Raw genomic sequence first — 27,888 nt, 5'->3', positions numbered from 1 at the left:
GAGGGTCATGTCAGGATGAGCCTGCAGGAAGTGTACCACATGAGGGAGGATGATGTCTTCCCGGTAACGCACAACATTGCAGGCAATCTCAATGACAACCAGCTCAGTCCGATGATGCTGTGACACGCCGCCCCAGAACATGGCGGGCCCTCCACCTCCAAATTGATCCCACTCCAGAGGACAGGCCTCGGTGCAACGCTCATTCCTTTGACAATAAACGCGAATCCGACCATCACCCCGGTGAGACAAAACCGCCACTCGTCAGTGAAGAGCACTTTTTTACCAGTCTTTTCTGGTCCAGCGACAGTGGGTTTGTGCCCGTAGGTGACATTGTTGCCGGTGATGTATGGTGAGGACCTGCCTTACAACAGGCCTACATGCCCTCAGTCCAGCCTCTCTCAGCCTATTGCGGACAGTCTGACCACTGATGGAGGGATTGTGTGTTCCTGGTGTAACTCGGGCAGTTGTTGTTGCCATCCTGTACCTGTCCCGCGGATGTGATGTTCGGCTGTACCGATCCTGTGCAGGTGTTGTTACACGTGGTCTGCCACTGCGAGGACGATCAGCTGTCCGTCCTGTCTCCCTGAAGCGCTGTCTTAGGCATCTCACAGTATGGACATTGCAATTTATTGCCCTGGCCACATCTGCAGTCCTCATTCCTCCTTGCAGCATGCCTAAGGCATGTTCATGCAGATGAGCAGGAACCCTGGGCATCTTTCTTTTGATGTTTTTCAGAGTCAGTAGAAAGGCCTCTTTTGTGCCCTACGTTTTCATAACTGTGACCTTAATTGCCTACCGTCTGCAAGCTGTTAGTGTCTTAACGACCGTTCCACAGGTGCACGTTCATTAATTGTTTATGGTTCATTGAACAAGCATGGGAAACAGTGTTTAAACCCTTTACAATGAAGATCTGTGAAGTTATTTGAATTTTTACGAATTTTCTTTGAAAGACAGGGTCCTGAAAAGGGGACGTTTCTTTTTTTGCTGAGTTTATGTAAATGATACCAATCTATATCTCCAGGAAGGAGTTGATCGCTGAACTGGACCAAGATGAGAAGGACCAGCAGAACACGTCCCGCCTGGTCCAGGAGCACAAGAAGCTGCAGGAGGAGAATAAGTCTCTGTCCACCTACTACCAGAAGTGCAAGAAGCAGCTGGAACTGATTCGCGCCCAACAACCGAAGAGACAGGGCACCTCATGATGATCCACAAGCTGGCCCCTACCTGGCTCATGCTGCAAAGACGCAAACAAACTCTCCCAATGTCATATCCCCTGTTCTCTTCCTCTTCCTCTTCTCTTCCTCTCCTCTACTGATCTGGGTCACCTGTAGTCTGGTCTGAAACCCGAACCTCTACTGTCCTGGGTCAGCTGTAGTCTAGACTGAAACCCAAACCCAACCTGCAAAGCATTTGCCTCTATCTCTCTCCTCCTCCCTCTGCCCTATGTTAGCTATGATCTCAACCTAGGTGCCCCCGCCCACCAGCACCTGGGCCCTGTAGGTTCAAGTGGATCTTGTTTTACCTTGTACTGTAAAGAGACCTGTGTTTTACTGTATACCTGCATGTTGCGTCATAGACACACTGCTGATAACATGGAATGGACAATAAGGTGCACTCAAGCAGGCTGTTATGGAAAGTCTCTTTGTCCATAGGTATGCACATCTTTACAGTATATTCTTTAATTGCAGACTAAAACAATCAGCATCTATCTACCCTCTCTCCATAAAGAGCTGTAGTCATGAGGTTGTGATTGCCCTAGGTACAGTGAACACAGAGGGCAGAGGAGTGGGCTTCTAGCCCTCAATGGTCAGCCATCTTTTGGGTCAGAAAGGATGCTTCTTGAGGTGTGAGACCTGTACAGTAACCTCCTATTGCCTTGTGTTCCACAGCCTGATGGGAGGGGAGGCCTGTGAGGGGTGTGAAATATGTTTGTCTCTATTGCTCTCAGGGCCCCTCGGACCCTCCCCTGGGCTGCCTGGTCCGTGTGTGTGTCCTCCTCCCACAGTTAGTCCGACCCTGACCTGTCTTCCTTACTGGCTAGTGGCAATGTGTCCTTGAGAATGTGAAAAACAAAGATGGACGTGTGAGTTACGTTCAGAATTTGGCGTTTTTAATGAATTACGAACTGCATTTATTTGACTGTGATCACTAAGTTCTAAGTGTGTTTTTTTTACCCTCTTAGGCAGAAAAGGCCACTCTTGTATCTATATAATGTAGACGTCTCCGTTCTCGCTCCTAGTTTTTATGGCAGCATAACCCCTCACAGAAGAAATCCACCACAACCTGACAACCTATCTGAAACTATTTAATGTAAGTTGCATTCATTTTAACGGTGGATGTATTTTAGATATGCCTTGCATATCCATGATGTGTCTGTGGATAAAAAAAGAATGTCTTGACACAAGCAAAATATGAGACTTTTTATTTTTTCAACCTGCTTAAGTAAAATAAACTTTGTACGAGGTTGAAAGTGCAACATGTTTATCAAGACTTCAGTATTTTGTGTTTCTTTTGTCTTTTATTATTCTATAATTTTACTTTGTTTAAGTAAGACACCGTTTTTGTATTAGGTATTATAATCTTATCTGGTATGGGAATATACTGAGGTACAGTGCATTCGGAAAGTATTCAGACCCCTTGACTTTTTCCACATTTTGTTACTTTACAGCCTTGTTCTAAAATTGATTCAATTAAAAACATTTCCTTCATCATTCTACACACAATGTCCCATAATGACAAAGCAAAAACAGGTGTTTAGACATTTTTGTTATTACAAATCAAAAGCTGAAATATCACATTTACATAAATATTCAGACCCTTTACTTTGTTGAAGCACCTTTTGCAGAGATTTCAGCCTCGAGTCTTCTTGGGTATGAAGCTACAAGCTTAGCACACCTGTATTTGAGGAATTTCTCCCATTCTTGGGGAGCTTTGCTGTACAGCTATTTTCAGGTCTCTCCAGAGATGTTTGATCGGGTTCATGTCCGGGCTCTGGCTGGGCCACTCAAGGACATTCAGACTTGTGCCGAAGCAACTCCTGCATTGTCTTAGCTGTGTGCTTAGGGTCGTAGTCCTGTTGGAAGTTGAACCTTTGCCCCAGTCTGAGGTCCTGATTGCTCTGGAGCAGGTTTTCATCAAGGATCTCTCTGTACTTTACTCTGTTCATCTTTCCTCGATCCTGACTAGTCTCCCCAATAGCATGATGTTGCCACCACCATGTTTCACCATAGGGATGGTGCCAGGTTTCCTCCAGATGTGATGCTTGGCATTCTGGCCAAAGAGTTCAATCTTGGTTTCATCAGACCAGATAATCTTGTTTCTCATGGTCTGATCATATTTAGGTGACTTTTGGCAAACCCCAAGCAGGCTGTCATGTGCTTTTTTACTGAGGAGTGGCTTCCGTCTTGCCACTCTACCATAAAGGCCTGATTGGTGGAGTGCTGCAGAGATGGTTGTCCTTCTGGAAGGTTCTCCCATCTCCACAAGGCCCTTCTCCCCCGATTGCTCAGTTTTGCCAGGCGGCCAGCTCTAGGAAGAGTCTTGGTGGTTCCAGACTTCTTCCATTTAAGAATGATGGAGGCCACTGTGTTCTTGGGGACCTTCAATGCTGCAGACATTTTTTTGGTATCCTTCCTCACAGGTGGACTCCAAGTTGTAGAAACATTTCAAGGATGATCAATGGAAACAGGATGCACCTGAGCTTGAGTTCGAGTCTCATAGCAAATGGTCTGAATACCTTTATTTTATTTTTTTATGTCATTATGGGTTATTGTGTGTAGATGGAATCAAATTTTAGAATAAGGTGGTAACGTAACAAAATGTGGGGAAAGTAAAAGGGTCTGAATACTTCCCGAAAACACTGTATACAAGGAGAGACCTATCCCTCTCCTAAATGTTGGTTTTTAGTTCACATGTTGCCTTAGAATTTTATTGCTAGCTGTTAAAGTACTTGACTTGTTTTTCTTTGCTATGTTGAGGTGGGAGAAGTTGTTCACTTGCGCCTCATTTTAATGGACAGTCAGTGAGAATGGACAGTCAGTGAGAATTATGTGACTTTGTTTTTTGGGGAGGATTGTTTATTATGCTAATGAATCTGATGTTCTGGTCAATGGTGATGTCAATATGCTGCAAAGGAAATCTTAATGAAATCTGTCACTGCTTTCCCCAGTGAATATAATAAATCCCAGTAGCTTTAAGTATTCATGAAACAAAGTTAAGAGAAATTATCTTACTTTAAAAAGTTGTCTTGCTGTTTATTTTGAGCAGACCTGTCTTAGCTACAGTCCTTCAAATGTTTTGCACAATCATCTGGTTTTACTGATCACATGTAACAAACAGTGATTCTGGTACTTTGAAATACACATTCTGATGTACGAGACATGATAGGTGAAATTGTGGGTTCGTTTGCTGCAGTGAGTATATACCTAGTTTTTCAGTTTAAAGTTATGTTCACTATATCTTTTTATTGACCATTTCCTGTATATAAATGTTTCTTAAGCTATTGGGAACAGGTATTTGCCTAGGAGGGAGGCATCATGAAATAAACTAAACGGGGACTAATTGTATTATTTGAACATGTTTTATATATTTGTATATGAGAGAGTGTGTGTGTGTGTGTGTTCACATCTTCACAGACACCCAAATAATTCATAAAACGTGATCCACATTGCTCATGGTTACTAAAAATGCCAGGACATAATCCCTAGTTGTTATGATTAGAAAGTGAGCTAAATGAATCTGTCCATGTGTTTTTATTTTCATGTTAGGTCTCAAAGATACCAGTAACACCCTCAAAACAAACTGTTGTGTGGGCTGGTGGAAGGCGTTTACACCTGGACTGCCAACACAAAACAGTCTGGTAAAGGATGGACGACTGATGACCCGCATCACATCAGTCAAGGACATTACTGTCTAGAACTTCAACTATTACTGTCTTGTCTTTTGTTGTGGTTCATTGTCTTATACACTGAGTGAACAAAACATTAAGAACACCTTTCTAATATTGAGTTGCACCCCCTTTTGCCCCCAGAACAGCCTCAATTCATCGGGACATAGACTGGTGTCGAAAGCATTCCACAGGGATGCTGACCCATGTTGACTCCAATGCTTCCCACTGTTGTCAATTTGGCTGGATGTCCTTTGGGTGGTGGACTGTTCTTGATACACACGGGAAACTGTTGAGTATGAACAATCCAGCATCATTGCAGTTCTTGACACACTCAAACTGGTGCTACCATACCCCGTTCAAAGGCGCTTTAAATATTTTTGTTTTGTCCATTCACCTTCTGAATGGCACACGCAAAATGTGTCAAATTGCCTCCAGGCTTAAAAATCCTTCTTTAACCTGTCTCCTCCCCTTCATCTACACTGATTTGAAGTGGATTTAACAAGTGACATCAATAAGGGATCATAGCTTTCACCTGGTCAGTTTGTCATGAAAAGAGCAGGTGTTCCAAGTGTGGAGATATCTGGGTGTCATATTGTATTTGACCAGGAGGTGACGTACAAGATCTAGACATGGTCTAATCACAGCGTTTCGTACTGTTGTCTTTTTGGTATAGTTGTTCACTGTCCAGGAGCTGAGGCTGTTTTTCACAGACAAAGAAACCGAGTATTGCCACTGCGGTATAACAATTGAGGGGATCAAACCTGCCCCTTTACGTTGTGTGTAATGATACAATACCCAGGGTAACCTAATGTACTTGTATGAATGATCATATTTTTATATTGGGCAAAAGTTATACAAGCCTCTAACAAAAGCTGGTCAGATTTGCCTTTGATATTGAAGTCAGCAAAAACCAATGATCTGAGTTCTCTTTTCTTGCACGAAACTGACATAAGACAGGGTTTATATTTCATGTTAAAATGATCCCTTATCTACAAAGGCTTTGTTTTAACCATCACAAAAAAAAGTTTATTGTGTGTTTGAAGTTTACTGCTAAAGAGAAGACAATGAATCATTTAATTGACGAGAAATGATGTCATCTTCCTTCTGCAGCCAGGTATTGTGTTGTGCTCTGGCTGGCCTACATGTCCTTGTTGAGCGCTGATGGAAATAAGGAACTGAGCATATTGTTAGCTGGCCTTTCCTGAGCTGCTTTGTTCTCACAGGGACATTAATTTCTCTTCCTGTCTCTGCAGGCTAGGTCGAAAAAATACAGGTGAGACAACATCGTCACAAATCGGACCAGCGCCGTTGCTAACAAGCTTAGCTGGTCCCTGGTCCCATTGTTGCAAAGAGTTGTCGGATATTAGAATGGTGTTTTACATGATCTTATCACAGCACTGGTAAACCATGGTTGACCAACTCTGACCAAGAAGGCTGACCTTTATCCCATCATAAGACGTTCATGTCCATTCTATTGTTCTAACTCTGGGTGAAGGTCTGTGTGGCCAAGGAAACAAGAATCCCATCTGTACATTCCAAATGCACATTCTATTCCCTTCCTAGCGCACTACTTAATATTGCACTTCACTCTAGGGTGTCATTTGGGATGCTCGCCAAGTCTTAATATGCAGTTTAATCTCTATTTCCTACATGCATCATGTGTCTTTGTGTTAACAACTGTGAAGGTGTGTTTGGGTACTTATTGATTCTGGTTGCATGTGTGAATCCAATATTTTACATTCTTGATAGGGGAATACCTACATTGGTAAGAACTATTGTGCATGTGTTGTAGGAAGATATGGCATACTGCATTACATGCTTAGAGCCAAAAAGAATGATCATCTTCTCTCTGATAAGGGACGTTTCACTTGAAATGTGCATTAGATTTTATATATATCTCGTGGTGCCATAGAAACCGTGTGACATAAGTAGAAACGGTCGGCGAGATGTTGCAGTTTTTAATAATGGAAAGAATGTGGGTCGTAATATTTTACCAGTATGTTGGTCTATAAATTGCTCTGTGCAAGATACCTGTTCCGTTAATCTGTATGAATCCCTGGTTGGCCTTCAAAGAGGCTCTGGATGATTTGTTTAAGTTCTCGTCTGCAGAGTCAAATCACACACAAACTGACTCCTGTTCTCTGTGTTGTCAGTTTACTTTCTGTACTTCTTACCAGGCTTATTATTGCATGTAAGGCTCTGTCGTATATTTGTACAGTAGTAAGTCATTAGCTTTGACCGACATTGTCTTATTTAATTACAGATTGTTTATTTTTACATTAATTTTCTAAAGGTATTTACTGGATCAGAAACAAATAGCAACAGAAAATTGATTACATATTGTAAAGAAAAATATCAAAAATATTTGGTAGTAAACGAGTGCGAGTACTGCCTGACTCCCTAGACGTTCAAAATGATCCTCATTAGCATCCGTCTAAAGATAGCCTGGCTGAAATTCTCAACAAAAACAATTGATGTAATGGTAATTAAGCTAAGCCGTCCTATTGTATAATTTTGTCCTGGAATTGACAGTTGTAATGTCCTGAGAGGATACATGTCATTTCTAGTCCTCTTGAGGGTGACAGTGACAACCTTCTACCAAGACTGAGGAGGAGCAATATGAACAAGAGGTCTCCAATGTGTATGTATGACAGACGAGATGTAATGTGTTGTGGTAAAACGACTAATACCAGGGAAATGTCTGTTGACATGTTATATTGTCGCGACTTCCGCCGAAGTTGGTGCCTCTCCTTGTTCGGGCAGTGCTCAGTGGTCGTCGCCACCGGCTTTCTAGCTGCCACCGATCCATGTTTCTTTTTCCATTTGTTATGTCTTGAGTGTACACACCTGGTTCCCATTAAGTTATTATTATTTCCCTATTTAACCCTCTGGTTCCCATTATGTTTTGTGCGTGATTGTTCCTGGTTTGTGTTAGTCTTTTGTGTTGGGTTGTTATCGCTGCATGGATTATTTTGGCAGATTTATTTTTCTGAGTAAAGTACGTTATTTGACTCAGTTCTGTGTCCTGCGCTTGACTCCGTCCTCACCTCTGCACAACTGACATATGACATATATTTTCTATTGATATGTTCCCATATCACAGATGCTGACCCCATTGAGATGACTCAATGTCTCCTGCGCTGTACTGTGTACTGTATATTAGATGTAATGTAATGGGACGTATTTATCTTTAATCATGAGAGCTGCATACCACATCTTCTCCCCAGATGGCCCTGGGTCTGGGCAGTGGAGAGGACTGGCTGTAGAATACAGCTAGATAACAATCAACCATTCCCTTGCACCTTTCAGTCTGCACATTTCGCTCCACAAAGCCAACAGCAATAAAATGGCAATCAGATTCAAAATATGTACAGTATATGTGTACAAGCGTGTTTCTATGTGACAGAGAAGGGGGGGGGGGGGGGGTGTTGAAGCACCGGCTGTGTGGTGAATGGGACAGTGAAACAGGCTGTTATTTCAGGCACGTGACTGACAGTGTGTGGGTAAAAGGTAATTGCTGAAGTATGCCTGTGGTGATGACGGGTGACTTTAGAGGAGCGGATGTGTAGCAGACCAAGTTAGGCACGCAGAGAGAGAGAGAGAGAGAGAGAGAGACAGAGAGAGAGAGGTGCAGAGAAAGAAAGAGAGAAGGGAGCTCAAAATGTGATGACTCATATCTCGCACACCATTCACTCTGTTTACTCCACCTGTCCATCAACAGATCAGGAGACTGTCTCTCACATTCCGGTGGCCCATCTCAAAGGATTTCGCCTGTTTAGCCACACGACAAGCAGCTTAGCGCACAGAGGTCCACTTCCGATGTAAACAGCCCATGCAACCAAGCTGAGTCTAGACTCAACAGAGAGATCAGCTCTTTACTGCAATATCCAGTCACACAGTGAGTTCTTCAAAAGCAACTGGCTATAAACTCATCATCAACACAAGAATTCTGGCACTGTTATGGCTATTCCTTTTCCAGCTTATCCTGGTCAGATACTTTTTCCTGGGCGGAACTGGCAGCCACTCAGAAATTCTTGTCTCTGCTCCTCCTCCTCTCACTGTCCAGAACTCACACATCAGTGGCTCAAACTGGCAGTAAACAAAGCTCTGTTATTGTTTGACTGTTTGGGTTTTTCTACACCATGTGGGTGATTGAGGGTTATGCTTATGTGTGAAGGCTTTGGTTTGGCATGGTTATGAACCCTGCAACCCCAGCCTCACCGCCCACGCACACACATACACACACTTGTCCACACTTGACGAACATAAAATAACCTGTCAGCTGTGAATATTCTGGCTTTTATCTTTCAATCTCAAAGGTAAAGGGGAAAAATGCTAAGTAGTTAAACTGCCAGACAAGAATTGTAGGAGGCATGAGGCAGGGATTGACCTGAAGTCACCACAAGTCTTCTAGTCAAACAGTAGTGTTCTGGAAAAATATACTCAAGAAGTGTAGAAGTAATAGTTTTGGGAGGTGTGTGCTTTTTTTGTCTTTTTGTTATTGTGTGTGTTTTGGTGTGTTGTTTGTCTGTTTGCTATTGTGTGTGTTTTGGTGTGTGTTTGTCTGTTTGCTATTGTGTGTGTGTGTGTTACCTGTCCTGAAGTTAACCTGAGCCAGGGAAGTTGTTCTGTGGCAGGCTTTGTTATGAATGGCGGTTAGAACGGTCCCTGGGGTGCTGTCAGAGCCACAGTAATTGACGTAATCAAGGTATTTGGCTTTGTGTCTCATGCTGGCTGCTGGCTGACAACAAGGCTGCATTTACGTCTTTGTGCCTCTGCCTGGGCTTGCCGAACTCCTTAGCTAGCAAATTCATGGATGTTTTCCGGCTCTGGGTCCTATCGCTCAGACCGCAAAACCAAATGAATCTCTTTGAAATGAGTCATCCCTCCATGCTGTGACTCTTTGACGACTTGTCTCTCTCTCAGTTTGTGCAGGGCTTTTGTTTTTACTCCCAACACTATTGCTATGTGTCACTAATTTCGGCAAATGCAAGATTATACATGTGCCGTCTATACTTGCAGTGCAATGTGTTGGTGTATATACCTTAAATATACAGTGTATAAATGAAGTATACACTAAGTATAAGACGTTTTAATTAATAAACATCAAAGCCATTAGATCTGTGTATGTTCTACTCTTTCCAAGAAGTGAATTGTCAAGCAGGCATTTCAAGGTGGAGCTCCCTCAGTGTAGATAGAAAATTCCTGTGTGGTCTGTCTGGATTGCTATGAGGTAGCTCTGTTAATCTAAATCAAAGTTTATTGGTCGCGTACTCAGATTAGCAGATGTTATAGCAGGTGCAGCGAAATGCTTATGCTACTAGCTGCTAACAATGCAGTATAATGTCAAACAAGTACACAAATAATAACCCCCCGATAAAAATGCACAAGAAATGAAGAAATGTTGGAACGAATCCAATGAACAACCCAAATAGCACTGTAACAGTAATCCAAATGCAATCTATATGTACAGTTTATACACTGGATGCATTTACACTAGATATACTTAGAATGATATGTACAGCAGTAGATATATTAGCGGTGTCAAGACTCCAGCATATAAATGCTCAGTATAAACCCCATAGCAAAAATGGATAGAATAGCAGGAAATTAGCTTTCGGACTAGAGTCCAGAATATAAATACACTGCTCAAAAAAATAAAGGGAACACGTAAACAACACAAAAAAACTCCAAGTCAATCACACTTCTGTGAAATCAAACTGTCCACTTTAGGAAACAACACTGATTGACAATACATTTCACATGCTGTTGTGCAAATGGAATAAACAACAGGTGGAAATTATAGGCATTTAGCAAGACACCCCCAATAAAGGAGTGGTTCTGCAGGTGGTGACCACAGACCACTTCTCAGTTCCTATGCTTCCTGGCTGATGTTTTGGTCACTTTTGAATGCTGGCGGTGCTTTCACTCTAGTGGTAGCATGAGACGGAGTCTATAACCCACACAAGTTGCTCAGGTAGTGCAGCTCATCCAGGATGGCACATCAATGTGAGCCGTGGCAAGAAGGTTTGCTGTGTCTGTCAGCGTAGTGTCCAGAGCATGGGGGCGCTACCAGGAGACAGGCCAGTACATCAGGAGACGTGGAGGAGGGCGTAGGAGGGCAACAACCCAGCAGCAGGACCGCTACCTCCACCTTTGTGCAAAGAGGAGCAGGAGGAGCACTGCCAGAGCCCTGCAAAATGACCTCCAGCAGGCCACAAATGTGCATCTGTCTGCTCAAACGGTCAGAAACAGACTCCATGAGGGTGGTATGAGGGCCCGACGTCCACAGGTGGGGGTTGTGCTTACAGCCCAACACCGTGCAGGACGTTTGGCATTTGCCAGAGAACACCAAGATTGGCAAATTCGCCACTGGCACCCTGTGCTCTTCACAGATGAAAGCAGGTTCACACTGAGCACATGTGACAGACGTGACAGAGTCTGGAGACGCCGTGGAGAACGTTCTGCTGCCTACAACATCCTCCAGCATGACCGGCTTGGCGGTGGGTCAGTCATGGTGTGGGGTGGCATTTCTTTGGGGGGCCGCACAGCCCTCCATGTGCTCGCCAGAGGTAGCCTGAATGCCATTAGGTACCGAGATGAGATCCTCAGACCCCTTGTGAGACCATATGCTGGTGCGGTTGGCCCTGGGTTCCTCCTAATGCAAGACAATGCTAGACCTCATTTGGCTGGAGTGTGTCAGCAGTTCCTGCAAGAGGAAGGCATTGATGCTATGGACTGGCCCGCCCGTTCCCCAGACCTGAATCCAATTGAGCACATCTGGGACATCATGTCTCGCTCCATCCACCACAGACTGTCCAGGAGTTGGCGGATGCTTTAGTCCAGGTCTGGGAGGAGATCCCTCAGGAGACCATCCGCCACCTCATCAGGAGCATGACCAGGCATTGTAGGGAGGTCATACAGGCACGTGGAGGCCACACACACTACTGAGCCTCATTTTGACTTGTTTTAAGGACATTACATCAAAGTTGGATCAGCCTGTAGTGTAGTTTTCCACTTTAATTTTGAGTGTGATTCCAAATCCAGACCTCCATGTGTTGATAAATTTGATTTCCATTGATACTTTTTGTGTGATTTTGTTGTCAGCACATTCAACTATGTAAATAAAAAAGTATTTAATAAGAATATTTCATTCATTCAGATCTAGGATGTGTTATTTTAGTGTTCCCTTTTTTTTAAGCAGTGTATGTATGTATGTGAATGGTGTGTGTGGACAGTATGTGAATTGAAAAGCTGTCTATCTCAGTAGTTATATAGGATGAGTCATGGCTAGAATACAGTATATACATATAGAGAGGCTAAAATAGTTTGTAAACATGATTTGAAGTCCCAGAAGAGTATTTTTCCAGACATAGCAGCATAGTATCTGGATGTACTTAACTAGCTGTAGTTTGTAGAGATTGTTTCCTTATAATGGAATGCCCTCTCTCTACTTATTGTTTATGCAACTCAACACAAAAGAATGTTCCTCCCTATTGAGCAATCTGTGCAACTGCCTGGTCCACACAGCTTCCCCTCCACTCTGTTGGTGAGTGGAGTCAGACCTTCCTTTCTGTAGTGCCCCAATGCACTGTGCTGTACCTCCAATGTCTTGACTGAATGTCAGACACTGAACATGTTGTTTGTATTAGCGCTAATTAGACTTCCTGACATAAAACCAGTGTTGGTCTGCAGTGTAGGCGGAAATCAAAGGCATCGCCATCCCCATGTAGACTCCTTACCCCCCCCCCCCCCATCTCACCCCCTTCTCTTCTTCCAAACCCACCCACCTCCTTCCGCCACCCAACCTCAGTAAGCCCTCTAGGAAAAAGCCCTAGGGAGAGGTCGTTGACTGCTGTGTGTGCGTGTGCATTCTCCTCGTGCACTTTAAGCATTCTCAGCATATGCAAAATGTTGACTTCAGGAGCACTGTCTGCTGAGACAAAAGAATGAACCATATCTGTCTCTCAGTACTAAGATATGGGACACCCTCCCTCCGGAGGCCCCCCAGGCGAGCTTTGGTGCTGAACCATTTGAATGGGTATTAAAAGCTTCAGATGTTCTGAAGGTTTTTGAGGATGAATATGAATTTCTTCACTAATCTGTTGGATTAGTTTGGGATTGTCAAGCGGTGTTTCTCTGGCCTCCCAAAAATCCCGGACCTCCTTGCTTTTCTCCTCACTAAATGTCTCACTTCACACTTTCACTCTCCTTTTCTCTAACAAGGTTTAGTTCATTGTTGCGCTTTGACATTAAAAGGGTAGTTCTATGTTATCCATTGCTCATCTCAAATTTAAGTTTGAACTTTTCTGTTGGTTACACATTCACTCTAAAATGTAAACAATGCATGTTGCTTTATCCGCAAGGCAGCTAAGAGGAGGATGACCAACCATGACCTGGTGCAGATGTCTGACTGCGGAACTCAAAAACATCCACTTGTCATGTCCGGAGGCAGAAAAGACTGACAGCGTCCAGGAACGAAGAGGATTGATTAAATAACCATGTTGCTTCATATCTAAAAGGCACATTAACAGTAAAGGGCTCATACAGAGAACATCTGCAAACACGTATCTCCCAGATGGTGCAGCGGTCTAAGGCACTGCATCTCAGCGCTAGAGGTGTCACTACAGACCCTGGTTCGATTCCAGGGTGTATCACAACTGGCTGTGATTGGGAGCACAATTGGCTCTGCGTCGTTAGGGTTTGTCCAGGGTAGGCCATCATTGTAAATAAGAATTGGTTCTTAACAGACTTGCCTAGTTAAATAAAGGTTAAATAAAATAAATTATGTATGAACCTGTCAATTGCTCAAGAAAAAGCCATCCCCTGAGTCTACCATAGTGTACATGAAGTGTGGTACTTAGTCTAAACTAGTCTAAATAATTGCTCTCTATATACAGTAGGCTAACATGCCATTGCAAGTCTGGCAAGAGGCTGCTATGATCCTGTCTACTTGTAATCAATAGTCTATCCGTGGGACTGTGCTGATTGCTGAACTATCCAATAACTAACTATTTGCAATTTGGTCGTTTCCAGATAAAAAACGTTTGTTATTTTATTTTATCAGGGAGATATCACAGGCAGGGAATGTCTTTTATTGTTTGTGATTCTGTGCAGCTGGAAGTATTGAGAAATAACCCACAGGCCCAGAACATCTATGGAAATCATCATGCATGTGTTGTTCGCAGGAATGACCGTCTTGGGTAGGCCTACCACACAGTGTTGAATGCTCATATAGGCGTCTAGATGCATAGTAGAGGTCAGTAGAGTTGTGGAATAGAAATATGGACCTGTATACACCAAGTTATCCCAAACTCGGTCCTGCCCCCCCTTCCTGCCTCAGGACCAAGTTTGGGAAACCCTGGTATACACTATAGGCCCACATTTCAGGTTCCAACTCCCAGTGTAATACATCTCAAATAACACTTTTCCATTTTCATGTGTTTTATCAGTTTAAAAGTCTTGTGTCACTCATAATAATATCTTGTTCCCGTATTTCTCTGCTGTTGCATAAACAAATGCCTGTTGGTGACAGTGTTGTCATGTCCCTACCACCAGTAAGACGCCCTTCAGCTGCAGCACTTGGAATGCCACTCTGTAAAATGTTGAGTGAGTGAACTGAATATATTGGGAGACTCGGGCAAGTCCAGGAGAAAGTTCCGACGAAAAGTCAAAAAAGTTATATTACAGTTCGTAGTAAAAATTCATATGGTGTATAAAATCAATCTTTAGGATGTTTTTAACATAAATCTTCAGTAATGTTTCAACCGGACAATTCCTTTGTCTTTAGAAATGCAATGCTCTCATGGCCACGCGCGTGACCAGCTCATGGCCTTCTTTCAGACACCTGATGGAAACAGCTCTTATTCTCTCCCCCTTCACAGTAGAAGCCGGAAACAAGGTCCTAAAGACTAGTGGAAGCCTTAGGAAGTGCAATATGACCCCATTTACACTGTATATTAGAAAGGCAATGAGTTGAAAAACTACAAACCTCAGGTTTCCCACTTCCTGGTTGGATTTTTCTCAGGTTTTCGCCTGCCATATGAGTTCTGTTATACTTACAGACATCAATCAAACAGTTTTAGAACCTTCAGAGTGTTTTCTATCCATATCTACTAATAATATGCATATATTAGCTTCTGGGCCTGAGTAGCAGGAAGTTTACTCTGGGCACGCTTTTCATCCGAACGTGAAAATGCTGCCCCCTACATACAAACAGGATAAACACCATGGGACCGCGCAGCCGTCATACTGCTCAGGAAGGAGACACGTTCTGTCTCCTAGAGATTAACGTACTTTGGTGCAAAAAGTGCAAATCAATCCCAGAACAACAGCAAAGGACATTGTACAGATGCTGGAGGACACAGGTACAAAAGTCCTATATTGACATAACCTGGAAGGCCGCTCAGCAAGGAAGAAGCCACTGCTCCAAACCGCCATAAAAAAAAGCCAGACTACGGTTTGTAACTGCACATGGGGACAAAGATCGTACTTTTTGGAGAAATGTCCTCTGGTCTGATGAAACAAAAATAGAACTGTTTGGCCATAATGACCATCGTTATGTTTGGAGGAAAAAGGGGGACGCTTGCAAGCCTAAGAACACCATCCCAACTGTGAAGCACGGGGTGGCAGCATCATGTTGTAGGGGTGCTTTGCTGCAGGAGGGACTGGTGCACTTCACAAAATAGACGGCATCGTGAGGGAGGAAAACTATGTGTATATGTTGAAGCATCATCTCAAGACATCAGACAGGAAGTTAAAGCTTGGTTGCAAATGGGACTTCCAAATGGACAATGACCCCTAGCATACTTCCAAAGTTGTGGCAAAATGGCTTAAGGACAACATAGTCAAGGTATTGGAGTGGCCATCACAAAGCCCTGATCTCAATCCTATAGAAAATTTGTGGACAGAACTGAAAAAGTGTGTGCGAGCAAGGAGGCCAACAAACCTGACTCAGTTACTCCAGCTCTGTCAGGAGGAATGGGCCAAAATTCACCCAACTTATTGTGGGAAGCTTGTGGAAGGCTACCCGAAACGTTTGACCCAAGTTAAACGGGGCGGCAGGGTAGCCAAGTGATTAGAGCGTTGAACAAGAAACCGAAAGTTTTCTGGATCGAATCCCAGAGCTGAGGTAAAAATCTGTCGTTCTGCCCATGTACAAGGTAGTTAACCCACTGTTCCTAGGCTGTCATTGAAAAACTGACTTGCCTAGTTAAATAAAGGTAAATATATATATATATATATTTAAAGGCAATTCTACCAAATACTAATTGAGTGTATGTAAACTTCTGACCCACTGGGAATGTGATGAATGAAATAAATCATTCTCTCTGCTATTATTCTGACATTTCACTTTCTTAAAATAAAGTGGTGATCGTGACTGACCTAAGACAAGATATTTTTTACTAGGATTAAATGTCAGGAATTGTGAAAAACTGAGTTTAAATGTGTTTGGCTAAGGTGTATGTAAACTTCCGACTTCACCTGTATATACACCGGTTCTTCTGTAGCTCAGTTGGTAGAGCATGGCGCTTGTAACGCCAGGGTAGTGGGTTCGATCCCCGGGACCACCCATACGTAGAATGTATGCACACATGACTGTAAGTCGCTTTGGATAAAAGCGTCTGCTAAATAGCATATATTATTATATTAAAAGTTTGGGGTCACTTAGAAATGTCCTTGTTTTTTAAAGAAAAGCACATTTTTTGTCCGTTAAAATAACATCAAATTGATCAGAAATACAGTGTAGACATTGGTAATGTTGTAATTGACTATTGTAGCTGGAAATGGCAGTTTTTTAATAGACTATCTACATAGGCGTAAAGAGGCCCATTATCAGCAACCATCACTCTTGTGTTCAAATGGCACATTGTGTTAGCTAATCCAAGTTTATCATTTTAAAAGGCTAATTGATCATTAGAAAACCCTTTTGCAATTATGTTAACACAGCTGAAAAAATGTTGTACTGATTAAAGAAACAATTAAACTGGCCTTCTTTAGACTAGTTGAGTATCTGGAGCATCAGCATTTGTGGGTTTGATTACAGGCTCAAAATGGCCAGAAACAAATAACTTTCTTCTGAATCTCATCAATCTATTCTTGTTCTGGGAAATGCAGGCTATTCCATGTCGAGAAATTGCCTAGAAACTGAAGATCTTGTATAGTGCTGTGTACGACTCCCTTCACAGCACAGCGTAAACGGGCTCTAACCAAAATAGAAAGAGGAGAGGGACGCCCCGGTGCACAACTGAGCAAGAGGACAAGTATATTAGAGTGTCTAGTTTGAGAAACAGATGCCTCACAAGTCCTCAACTGGCAGCTTGATTAAATAGTACCCGCAAAACACCAGACTCAACCTCAACAGTGACGAGGCGACTCCGGAATGCTGGGCTTCTAGGCAGAGTTCCTCTGTCCAGTGTCTGTGCTCATTTGCCCATCTTAATCTTTTCTTTTTATTGGCCAGTCTGAGATATGGCTTTTCTTTGCAACTCGGATCAGGCACTAGGCTGTTTTTACTTATGATTATTTTTTATTTTTTAACGATTTTAACAAATACATAGTACAATGCTCCATAATTTCATATACACTTCACAATATGTCAATACTCCACAATATTGTGCTTCCAATGAGATATATTATATGGCTCTACAGTGTATGGTATTGGTTAGCAGTGTTATGGTGCGTTTGTAACCAAGTGGAAGTGGGAATTTACCACATCTGGAAAAAATCCACTTGAATGGCCCTCCAACTGGTAATTACTAGTTAAATCAGCCATGAGTCCCCTTGTGACGGGGAATGGAAGCTTGTGGTGTGCAACAGCGAGGGGCAATTGAATACAAGATTTACACAACAAACAAAAAAATTGTTCAACATTTATTGCCTGTCTATCTATGGGTAACGGGGTTGACGTGTTACGCTCGATCCACTCAGTTTTTTCCCCGCAAAATATCAGAAAATTGCTAGACAACAGCTGACTTGTTTTTACACTGTGATTTGATGGTTAGATGTTCAATATTTCTTTTGAAATAAATATTTAAAAAATAATAGTTACACCATATTAAAAGGAGAGTTCATGTGACAGGGCTGACCTTAAAATGAGGGACAGACATAAATGAATCCCTAATCACATGAAATAAATAATCATCTTCAGAAATGACTGTCAAAGCAGTGAAATAACTATGGATTTGCAATGATGATGAAAACTTTAGGGATTTTTCAGGGTTAGTGGGTTAACATCTTCCTAGAAGTCATAGAGGGTGCATGAATGTTGCATTTTGGCACTTTAGCAAGTCTTTATTAATATTGAATATCAGATTTATTGAATGCTCCATGAGATCTATATTAAAAGGATCTTCATTTCATATAACAGGCTTTTACAATTCAATATTGGTGCATTATTTCTACTTAACATATTAAAGAGATGCAAAAGGTACTCATTTCGTATGTTGGTAGCAACGCTCCCGTCAAGTTTGTTTATTTGCCACATGAAAGACATTGAGTCACTTCATGACTGATAATGTATCATGTTTATAGTCATTTTTGTAGTCATGTAAATGCATGTTTGTGCTTTTGGTATGTGTCGAGTACAATAAAAAATATTTTCAAAATATATTGTTTCTGCGGTTAAACGTTCAGCTTGTACACTGCCAATTCTGCAGTCTTACTCAACCGAAAAACTATTGTATTAAGTTCAAAGAGGGGGGGGGGGTTTAATATCATCTTTTGTTAAACAATATATATTTATTCCACAGGCCAAGACAGAGAGAGGCTATAAAAAGTTGCTTATACCCTACCTGTGCAAACTAATTAACATAAGTCAGTGTCCTAAATGTAAATATTGTGCTGAATTTCACTTATTATTTCAACTTGAATGTTTTATTTAGTATGTATTGAAATATCCATGTAGGCCTATTTCAGTGTCTTTGACTATGTGGATATCAGTAAACACACACACACGCACACACATATATATATATATGGAACAGTAACTATATGCCCATCATTGCAGCTTTGTGCATGTTCGTTAAATGCCTGGTAGATTCGTTTCATCAGTCCAATGTACAACTGCTCATACAGACAGGGGCTGCTGAACACATAGATGGAGGGTCGCGCTGTGCGTACTCACCATAGCTATTCACAAACCTCAACTGAGGACATTTTTTGGAGTATGTGGCTACTGCCCGGGGCACCAACGCAATCTGCACGGCGTAATGTTGTGAATGAGGGATAGAATGACGTCAGTGGCCGAATGTCAACAATGTAGCAATTGGGAGTAGGCGTTCCATTCGAGTGTAACAACCAGCCGAGACTGAGCAGCACGCTGCGCAAAATCGTCACACACGCTGACATTTGCTGAAGAAGAACAATAACCATTTTTATAACTAGAAAACTGAATTTGTATAAAAAAGAAATAAACGAATAGTGTAAAGCAAATGTTTTCTCCCTGCAGCCGGGGGCTTTAGGAAACTGCAAGGAAGTCATCATGTGAAGAACAAAACTGTTAAACGGACAAAAGGGCTGGATTACAAGAAAAAAAAGCGAAAGTTAAAAGGTGAGCTGCATGCATATGTCAACAAATTTACTGGAATGTGTTATCGAATGGCTTAATTATTGAATTCCTGTGCAGTGCTCGAGTAGACTATCATATGTTTATAACGGCGAATGGAGTTCTTAACTTGTACGGTGAGTCGGCTGTTAATGCTTGGAGTTCGAAGCCATGTCTCCCAATTAATACATGTCTTAATCTCTAATGCTTGGCGGTGTGCCTCAGATGTTTCGTCTGGTTGTAGCTATTTGTTTGGAGTGTGAATACTCCCGGTTTAAGAGTGAAACGTAAGGCTACCACATCCTGTTATGATCGGAGTCAGTATAGTGTGCACTCCCTCCGATTTTAATGCTTTGCAACTGCAAAATGCATTGCTATCCCAGAGGAAGAGGAGGCGCGTCGGTGTGAGGGTCGGTGTCAGGCATGGCTCTTGTTTTCTCTGAGAGAAAATAAGCTGTCACTTGCAAAGGCCTTGACCTATTAAGGGGTCATGGCAAAGACAAAGACCGCCTGTCCGAGTTCCCCCTTAATTCACTCCATGGCTTTCATCATGAATTAATTCGGACTAGATTCACATTTTTCAATGTAATTCCATTTGAAATGAGCATAGCCTACACATTAAAGATTACTATAATTAGGATTATAATAGACTAATGATTATGAGTAGTTGACCTAGTAAGATATTATTATGCTATCTACTAATTATATAATATATTAAGTTACCCCATGTGCTCCTGCGACGAAGCAGATTGTTTTAAAACCTAGTTTTTACTCCTCTCAAACTTGAAACATATTCTCTCACATTTAAACAGCACAATGTGCTGCTTTTGAGTAATGAAAGCAATTTGTTCGATTGTGCAATTGACTGAACTGCACCCATGTAAAAACGATTAGCCATTACACTACACAATCCCCAATTAATCCACAATAAACCTTTGCTGTGTAAGGACTGCGAGCCTTATTTGGTTTAGCAGCCAATTCAATTGGCTCGATTGTGCCATTTAAAGAACCAGAACACATATTTCCATGAAACCGGGGGAATGTGATCTTCCTCTCCATATTTACATAGTCCGACATAACTCAAGTTAAATTGAGGTTACATGTGTCTACAATAGTCCATATCCTACAGCAATGTGGATGCTGTAAACAAAGGCTGCGCCTTTACGCACAGAAGTCCTCGTGCTTTGTCTTTGCTCACTTTGTATTGGAAACAATGTGGAAGGAATTATTGGCATTATACATATTTCGCCTATTTCCCATATATTCTTTATTCATATTCAGTGTTTTTGTTTAAGTTTTATTGACGGTGGTGATAGGCGTATTGGTGCAGTGACTTGGCGGCTTTGTCCTCATCTTGAAATCACCGACCGAAAGCGGCTATCATTCGTGCGTTAGGCTACTATAGGCTACACACCTGCTCTGCATAGGCTGCGACCACGTTTGCTGCGCGATGCTGTAATGTAATAAGAATGTGTCATCTGAGTGTGTTCTCTCCACGCCGCACAAGCCTATCTGGGAATGCAATGCGTCATGCTTTGGCTATTTCCAAATTTAAAAGTATGACACAATACAATAGCCTTAAAAAAACGAAATCAGAATCTAACGTCCTCCGTGTGTTGTACACAGTGAGAGGATCTCTGAAAAAATATGCGTTGCGCTTCGAGTGATACTGACATTTTAATGCAGTGATACAGCAGTTTGTATATAGTGCCTTGGACACTGGAATGACAATGCGCACCTAGACATTCCTTTGTCTAGTGATCTAGAACTGCTGATGCCATAAAATCACAACGGTGGCTGATTGTGCTATGAGTGTGCGCATCGAATATATTTTTAAGTGATGATTCATGATTTGGACTCATGTATGGCATTCTAAAAGCAAGTTGTCCATTAAATGTCTCAACGCTTCATTTATAACACTATTACAGCATATAGGTGTATCTCATTTAATTCAATTTATCCTGTTCTTGAACCAAGAAACATCAATAGAAAAATACATATTTTTTAACTATTCCTCTTTCACATAGGTGTCATTGATGCGCATTGTATCAATCAATATAGCAATTTATAGCACGTGCGTAATCATCTGCTGCAGAATGACGCCATTGTTCTATAGGCTCCTGCCTTTATCTTCAGTAGACCTAGGCTACATGTGCATGCTTTCACTTATTTAGTCAGTGTACTGTATGCTTCACTTTCCCGATGAATCTGAATCTATAGTTCGAGGCAATGTTGACAGTGAATCTCTTGGCTGGACACAGTAGCATATGATGCAATATCTACAACATCTATCATATAACCTATTTCGATACAGCCGAAGATACATTTGATTTGGTTGGAACATTTCATTTCTGTATAAGGTTGTTTTGGTTTTGAATCCATTGCATTATTGTTATTTTTAGGGTATTCAGTTACTTATATTAACTACAGTAAAACAAAAACTATTAGAAAAAACATACATTATGACAATATTATTTACATTTCACATTTTAGTCACTTACAGCAGCAATTGGGGTTATTAAATGTAATTAAAACAACCAATGGAAACATGTTATGGTTCTCTGAGTTAAGCTAAGAGAGACCTCCAAATTTACTGACTGTATCCGAATACCCATACTAGCATACTAAATAGTATGCGAAAAAATAAAGTGTTATGAAACACTATGAAAATAGTACTCCGAATGCGCCAGCTAATGCGCCATTGTGTTGACTCAAGCAAATCGTTCATTTTGGTACAGCGGGTCAATGTATCTGATTATCAGCAGTTGTCAGACACGGAGTCGGAAAATACAAACGACGAAATCACTATGCAGTTTAAGTATGTAGTATGCTAGTATGGGTATTCGGGCACGACCAATGATTCATGAAATCGCACTTTTGTCAGGAGGTTATGACTAAGAATACCACTACTTTTCATGACTATTGTCGAATAATCAGTACATCAAACAACCTATGTTTTGATGTATTATGGCGTCTAGATATTATGTAGATTCATGTACACCTGAAGGAAAGGAACTGTATGTTGGAAAATAAATAGGTCGTTTTTATGGGGTAACAATCAAAAGGCAATATAATTCATCTGTCATGAGAAAGTCTTCACACATGCACCTTTGTTTTTGGCATCATTAAGGGATCGTTTGCACCCCTCAGGGCATTTGAGTTACCCTTACCAGCGAAAACTCACATCTCTAATCACAGCCTTGAGTAGAAAAAAACATGTTCCCAGAGTTCTCCCACGTCAGCACAAAGGCATGTTTGACTGGGCCCCAGCCAGTGGGAGCCATAGATGGGACTGTGCTGCTGGGAGAAATATAAGATCCTGCAACTCAGACCTAGGGCTTTTGTTTTTTTCCCTCCCTCTCCAATCTCAGTCATTCTCCCCTCTCTCTTTTCTCTCTCTCTTTTATCTTGATCTTTCTATTTTCTCTCACTCTCTTTTTTATTTCTCTCTTTTCTTTCTCTTTTTTATCTCTATTTTCTTTCTCTCTTTCATCTCTCTCTCTCTTTTATCTCCTCTTTTATCTCTCTCTCTCTTTTATCTCTATCCATCTCTCTCTCCTGGGTGTTTCTTTCCTCCTCTTTTATTGCTCTCTCTTTTATCCCTTTCTCTCTTTTCTCTCTCTCTTTTACCTCTCTCTTCTCTCGCTCTCTCTTTTCTCTTTCTTTTCTCTCTCTCTTTATTTTCTCTCCCTTTCTGTTATCTCTCTTTTCTCCTTTCTCTTTTCTCTTTTCTCTTTCTCTCTCTCTCTCTCTCTCTCTCTCTCTCTCTCTCTCTCTCTCTCTCTCTCTCTCTCTCTCTCTCTCTCTCTCTCTCTCTCTCTCTCTCTCTCTCTCTCTCTCTCTCTCTCTCTCTCTCTCCTGGGTGTTTCATTTCTCCTCTCTTTAATCTCTTTCTCTTTCTCTCTCTCTCTCTCCTGGGTGTTTCGTTCCTCCTCTCCCACTATCCAGGGCAGTGATGCTTACTGCCATTATCACTCACCATTTGAAATCAGACTTCATTATCGTGCCAAACCCACCTCTGTCTGCCCTGCCTGCCTCTCACTGTGTTCCCTTCACTTCACTGTGTGAAGAGAGACAGAGTGCCAAAAAGCTATCACACACAAAACGCTACAGGCACGATACTGATTGCTCTGTTTTGGTTGGAGATTTTATACTGCCTGTGTGAGATTATCAAGACTCCTAAATCACCCCGGTGACTGCGTCATCAGACTATCTGTGATCTGCTGTAGTATGCCAGGCTGAGAGTGACCCCACCATGTGGCCTCAGGCCTTGAGGAGGCTGGCCCTCGCAGACAGTTAACTCAATGCTCATTGGGAACCCATCCTGTGGTCATTCATTACTTTTTAATTGTTCAAAATTGATTTCAACAAACTAAGTTACTCACATCTCGTCTGAATTGGGTTGAAGTTCAAACAACAGGGAAGGTGGGGGGCCTATAGGAAGTGTGAGTTAGTGACTATCTTGGCAGTACCATGTCACAGAAGGAAGCACTAATTGTGTAAACGAGTAGACATCCATTGAAGTGAATCATTGTAGTACTGAGGTCTTTCAGATCACATTCCAGTAAACTCCCTGTTTAAAAGCTGTGTGCTTGGCTCGGCTGTGTGCTTGGAGGTGCTGCATGGAGGTGCTGTGTGCTTGGCTCGGCTGTGTGCTTGGAGGTGCTGTGTGCATTGAGGTGCTGTGTGCATGGAGGTGCTGTGTGCTTGGCTCGGCTGTGTGCTTGGAGGTGCTGTGTGCATTGAGGTGCTGTGTGCTTGGAGGTGTCCTCCTTACGTTGTTGGATCCTCTGGTTTCCTGTGTGAAGCATATAGAGCTCTGCAGGAGTATGAGACGTGAGTGTGGTAAAGCCAGCACAGCTGCCGTTTGGACACGGTGAGTCCCTCACACAAAATACACCAGCACAGGAGTGCTCTCTCTCTGTGGTGAGAAAATATGATGCCACGGAGTGTGATTTCAGTGCTCTCAGCCTCAAGTGTCACTCTAAAGAGACTCAATGATCAGCTCTTATCTAAGGGCAAAGGCATGAATATCATGCCAAATGACTTATTTAAAGTTCCTGTCAGCTCCAAACACTGTCGTTTTATCTTCATAATTGTTGTTGTTACAATTTATTGGTGATGGGATACCAGTGTGCTTATTAAATGGGAAGTCAATACCTCAATGTTGCATTTCCTGTCCAGTTCCATTTAAATGAAACCACTTTTCTAGATCCACGTGTAGATGTGAAGCATACCCTCAGACCTGTGTAGTGATAGCATTTATAACCCAGTGTCATCAGCACTGCCACTGTGTGTGGTCCTCTTCTCTTAAGCATCAGAGGACTTGGGAGACATATTTAATAAAAGTCTTTTTTTCTGTAGTTGACTGGGAAAATTGGGGCATAGGAACCACATCAAGAGCCTCAGCTGTGCCTATATGTCCAACTGTCTCAACAGCAGCACATTTACAGTCCAACATGCACCAGGCAGGCAGGCAGGCAGCCGATGGTATTGATTATTTACCAGAACCAGTGTGTCTTGGGAGGGCCAAAAGTCAAATTACCCAGTGTGTCTTGGGAGGGCCAAAAGTCAAATTACCCAGTGTGTCTTGGGAGGGCCAAAAGTCAAATTACCCAGTGTGTCTTGGGATGGCCAAAAGTCAAATTACCCAGTGTGTCTTGGGAGGGCCAAAAGTGAAATTACCCAGTGTGTCTTGGGAGGGCCAAAAGTGAAATTACCCAGTGTGTCTTGGGAGGGCCAAAAGTCAAATTACCCAGTGTGTCTTGGGAGGGCCAAAAGTCAAATTACCCAGTGTGTCTTGGGAGGGCCAAAAGTCAAATTACCCAGTGTGTCTTGGGAGGGCCAAAAGTCAAATTACCCAGTGTGTCTTGGAAGTAGTTGCAATTTTGTCAACAAACCCCTGTCTGCATTTTCTTTCATTTCCTAAACGTTTCTTAGAGTTTCTAAGATGCCTTTTCCATATTTAGAGCAAAGCAAAGCACCCAGTTCGGTTCCAGGTGTTGCGTCTACTCTCTGGGGGGCCCTGCTCTCATAGTGGTGATGACATGCATGTTACACACCTTATCAAATTAGACCTGTTTTGCAGCAAATTCCAGGTGGAGAAAACTGGATTTTGTGTGGCAGGGTTTACCTGATTGGGAACTCAGTAGATAGTATAATTAATCTCCTCCTAGTTACAGCTACAGCCACGCCCACCCCACCTGCCAGCGTTTTCCCTCTGCAGCTGCTGAATCACATGTGGAGAGGAACCGGAGCCCCTCTGACCAATGACCGACCACTCACATATCCAACCCAGTCAACCTCCTATTACCAAACCCACCCACCCACTTACTGTACTTAATCCTTACTTGACTTAATCCTTACTGCACTCAATCCATACTTGACTTAATCCTTACTGTACTTAATCCATACTTGATTTAATCCTTACTGTACTTTAACCTTACTTGACTTAATCCCTTCAGCTCCTAGTGGAACAAAGGGCCTCAACAGTCCCTTTTTACAGTATCTAGACCTATTCTCTTAGTCACTCATCGGCCTGTCTCTAACTTACTTCATGCATCCTCATTCACTACTTGTTTTACCCTGCTCCTACTTTTCTCTTAACTAGTTTGAAAGCATGAGTCTGGCAGCCTACTTACTCTATTTGTAAAGCTTACCCTCTATCTCTGTATCTCTGTCTGATTCTGTTAGCCCACTGCCTGACACAAGAATGCTCTTCTGTTGTCTTCCTTTCCAGTCTGAGGTCATATCCTTACTCTTATGTCTGTGACAATCTCTTTTGTTCTGTTAGTCTTCAGCATTACATGACTTATTGTTGTGCAGCGAAATCTACAGCTTGTCGATGACAGTGTGCCAAAAAGCTCATTTGTGAGCTTTAAGCAGAGTTGAGCTCTATCTCTGTGCAGTGCCTACACAACCCTGCGAGGGAGTGCATGGGAGTCACATTCGTGTCACTGTGGCTTTGGTCGGCACACATGAGTCACAGAGCTTCTGCATGTCAACATCATGCTCTGTCTTAATATAACCTGGATGCACTCTCTGTCTGCATGGATGATCAACACAGAGGTGGAAAACAGGACACTTTGAATGGAAAAATTGAAACACAGAAAATTTGACACAGAGACAGATGAATGCTCTTATGTTGGTTATTACTCTATAGTAAATTTTAAAAGCGTAATTGTGAAAAATATCAATATATATATGTAAAATTGAATTGGAGTGATGCAATAGAGCGGCAAAATAAGAAAAAAAAGATCAGTCCACAGGCTGAATATCATCAATATCCACAGATGTCAATATTTACATCCTCTTCATTTCACCAGAGATATACGGTGTTAGGTGTTGAGGTATTCCTTCACTTCCTTCACCTTGGCAACCCTTTTCATCATCCCATTCCTCTCATTCGTGCCAACAACAATTCTTCTGCAAAAATGTGGATACTTTTCCTGTGCGCTTGCGCGCTCTCCCTCTCTCTGAGCCTTATTAAATTACAAAGGTTGTCATTGTTTTCGGTCATTTAAAACAATATTGGTTGAAAGCCTGAATGAACTCGACTTCCAGGCTCGCTAGAGGGCCCGACGATTCTTGCCAAGGTCATTTTGTTTTCCCTCTTTTCACATGTTTCTCCTTAGTCTATGGGGAAAAGGAGCAGCAGTCTGTCAAGCACTCGAGATTGGAAGGTATTTAAAACAATCAGTGGATTGGTAAGAGGAGTGAGGTCATTGTTTTAGGGAGGGAGAGAGAGGGAGAGGGAGGGAGGGAGGAAGGAAAGAAGGGGTGACCCCTGTGGCAGGAGATGACCCTGTGGTGGGCTGTTGTTGTCTGTCTGCCAGGCACATGGCCAGTCAGCCAGTACTGTGAACTCTAAGGTAACACTGGCTATGGCAAAGGTCACCATTCCTGCTAGATGGATTTATTTGTACTGCTTTGCACATCAGAATTGCCCGCCAAAAACAAAACATTCCCTGTGTGTATGTGAGGGGATGTAAACACAGAGCTCCAACATCTGTGTCTGATGATGAACACTGTATTAATAATAATGAGGCCCTTTCTCTCAGGATAAACAAGGCAGGATGTAATAATGATTATCTAGAAATCAACTTTCTGCAACCTTTCTTTATTTGTTTTCATGTGTAGGCTATTTAATTGATTTCCCCCTTCAGTTATACAAGCTGCAAGGAAGAATGTACTGTAGACACATTTCATACTTATGATCATACAGTTACTGTCAGTTATTCAAGAACAGTTTGAAATGTGTATCATTCAAACGGTCATTAATTAAAGTCACAACACAAATTCCAAGAAATTCAGAATAATATTTTCATTAAAACCATCACTGCCGAAGTTGTGGAGTGTAAAACTACCCAAACACCTTGGTAGCGTGGTTTTGGGTATATCTGTTGATGTAGCTAGTGTTTGTGAGAGTGGGGGGTTGGGGATCTGCATCCTGTGA

General features: G+C 42.2%; 2 protein-coding genes across 3 annotated transcripts in view; both read left to right on the top strand.

Moving 5' to 3' along the window:
* Nucleotides 1-2,495, top strand: part of LOC123990663 (mitogen-activated protein kinase kinase kinase 7-like) — a 28,087-nt gene extending 25,592 nt beyond the window's left edge. For both annotated transcript variants that reach the window (XM_046291395.1, XM_046291391.1), the window contains one exon: nt 1,022-2,495. In XM_046291395.1, the coding sequence (XP_046147351.1) occupies nt 1,022-1,202 (181 nt within the window). In that variant the 3' untranslated portion in view covers nt 1,203-2,495. The remainder of the gene's footprint in view (nt 1-1,021) is intronic.
* A 16,683-nt stretch (nt 2,496-19,178) lies between these two features.
* The window catches only part of LOC123990662 (transcription regulator protein BACH2-like), a 118,188-nt gene continuing 109,478 nt past the window's right edge, over nt 19,179-27,888 (top strand). The window contains exon 1 of the mRNA XM_046291389.1: nt 19,179-19,439. The gene's annotated coding sequence lies outside the window, so the exon portion shown is untranslated. The remainder of the gene's footprint in view (nt 19,440-27,888) is intronic.

The sequence above is a fragment of the Oncorhynchus gorbuscha genome, linkage group LG12, assembly GCF_021184085.1.
Source record: "Oncorhynchus gorbuscha isolate QuinsamMale2020 ecotype Even-year linkage group LG12, OgorEven_v1.0, whole genome shotgun sequence".
NCBI classification, from domain to species: Eukaryota; Metazoa; Chordata; class Actinopteri; order Salmoniformes; family Salmonidae; genus Oncorhynchus; species Oncorhynchus gorbuscha.
Note: the sequence above shows the minus strand (reverse complement) of the source record. Positions and strands in the feature narration are given on the sequence as shown.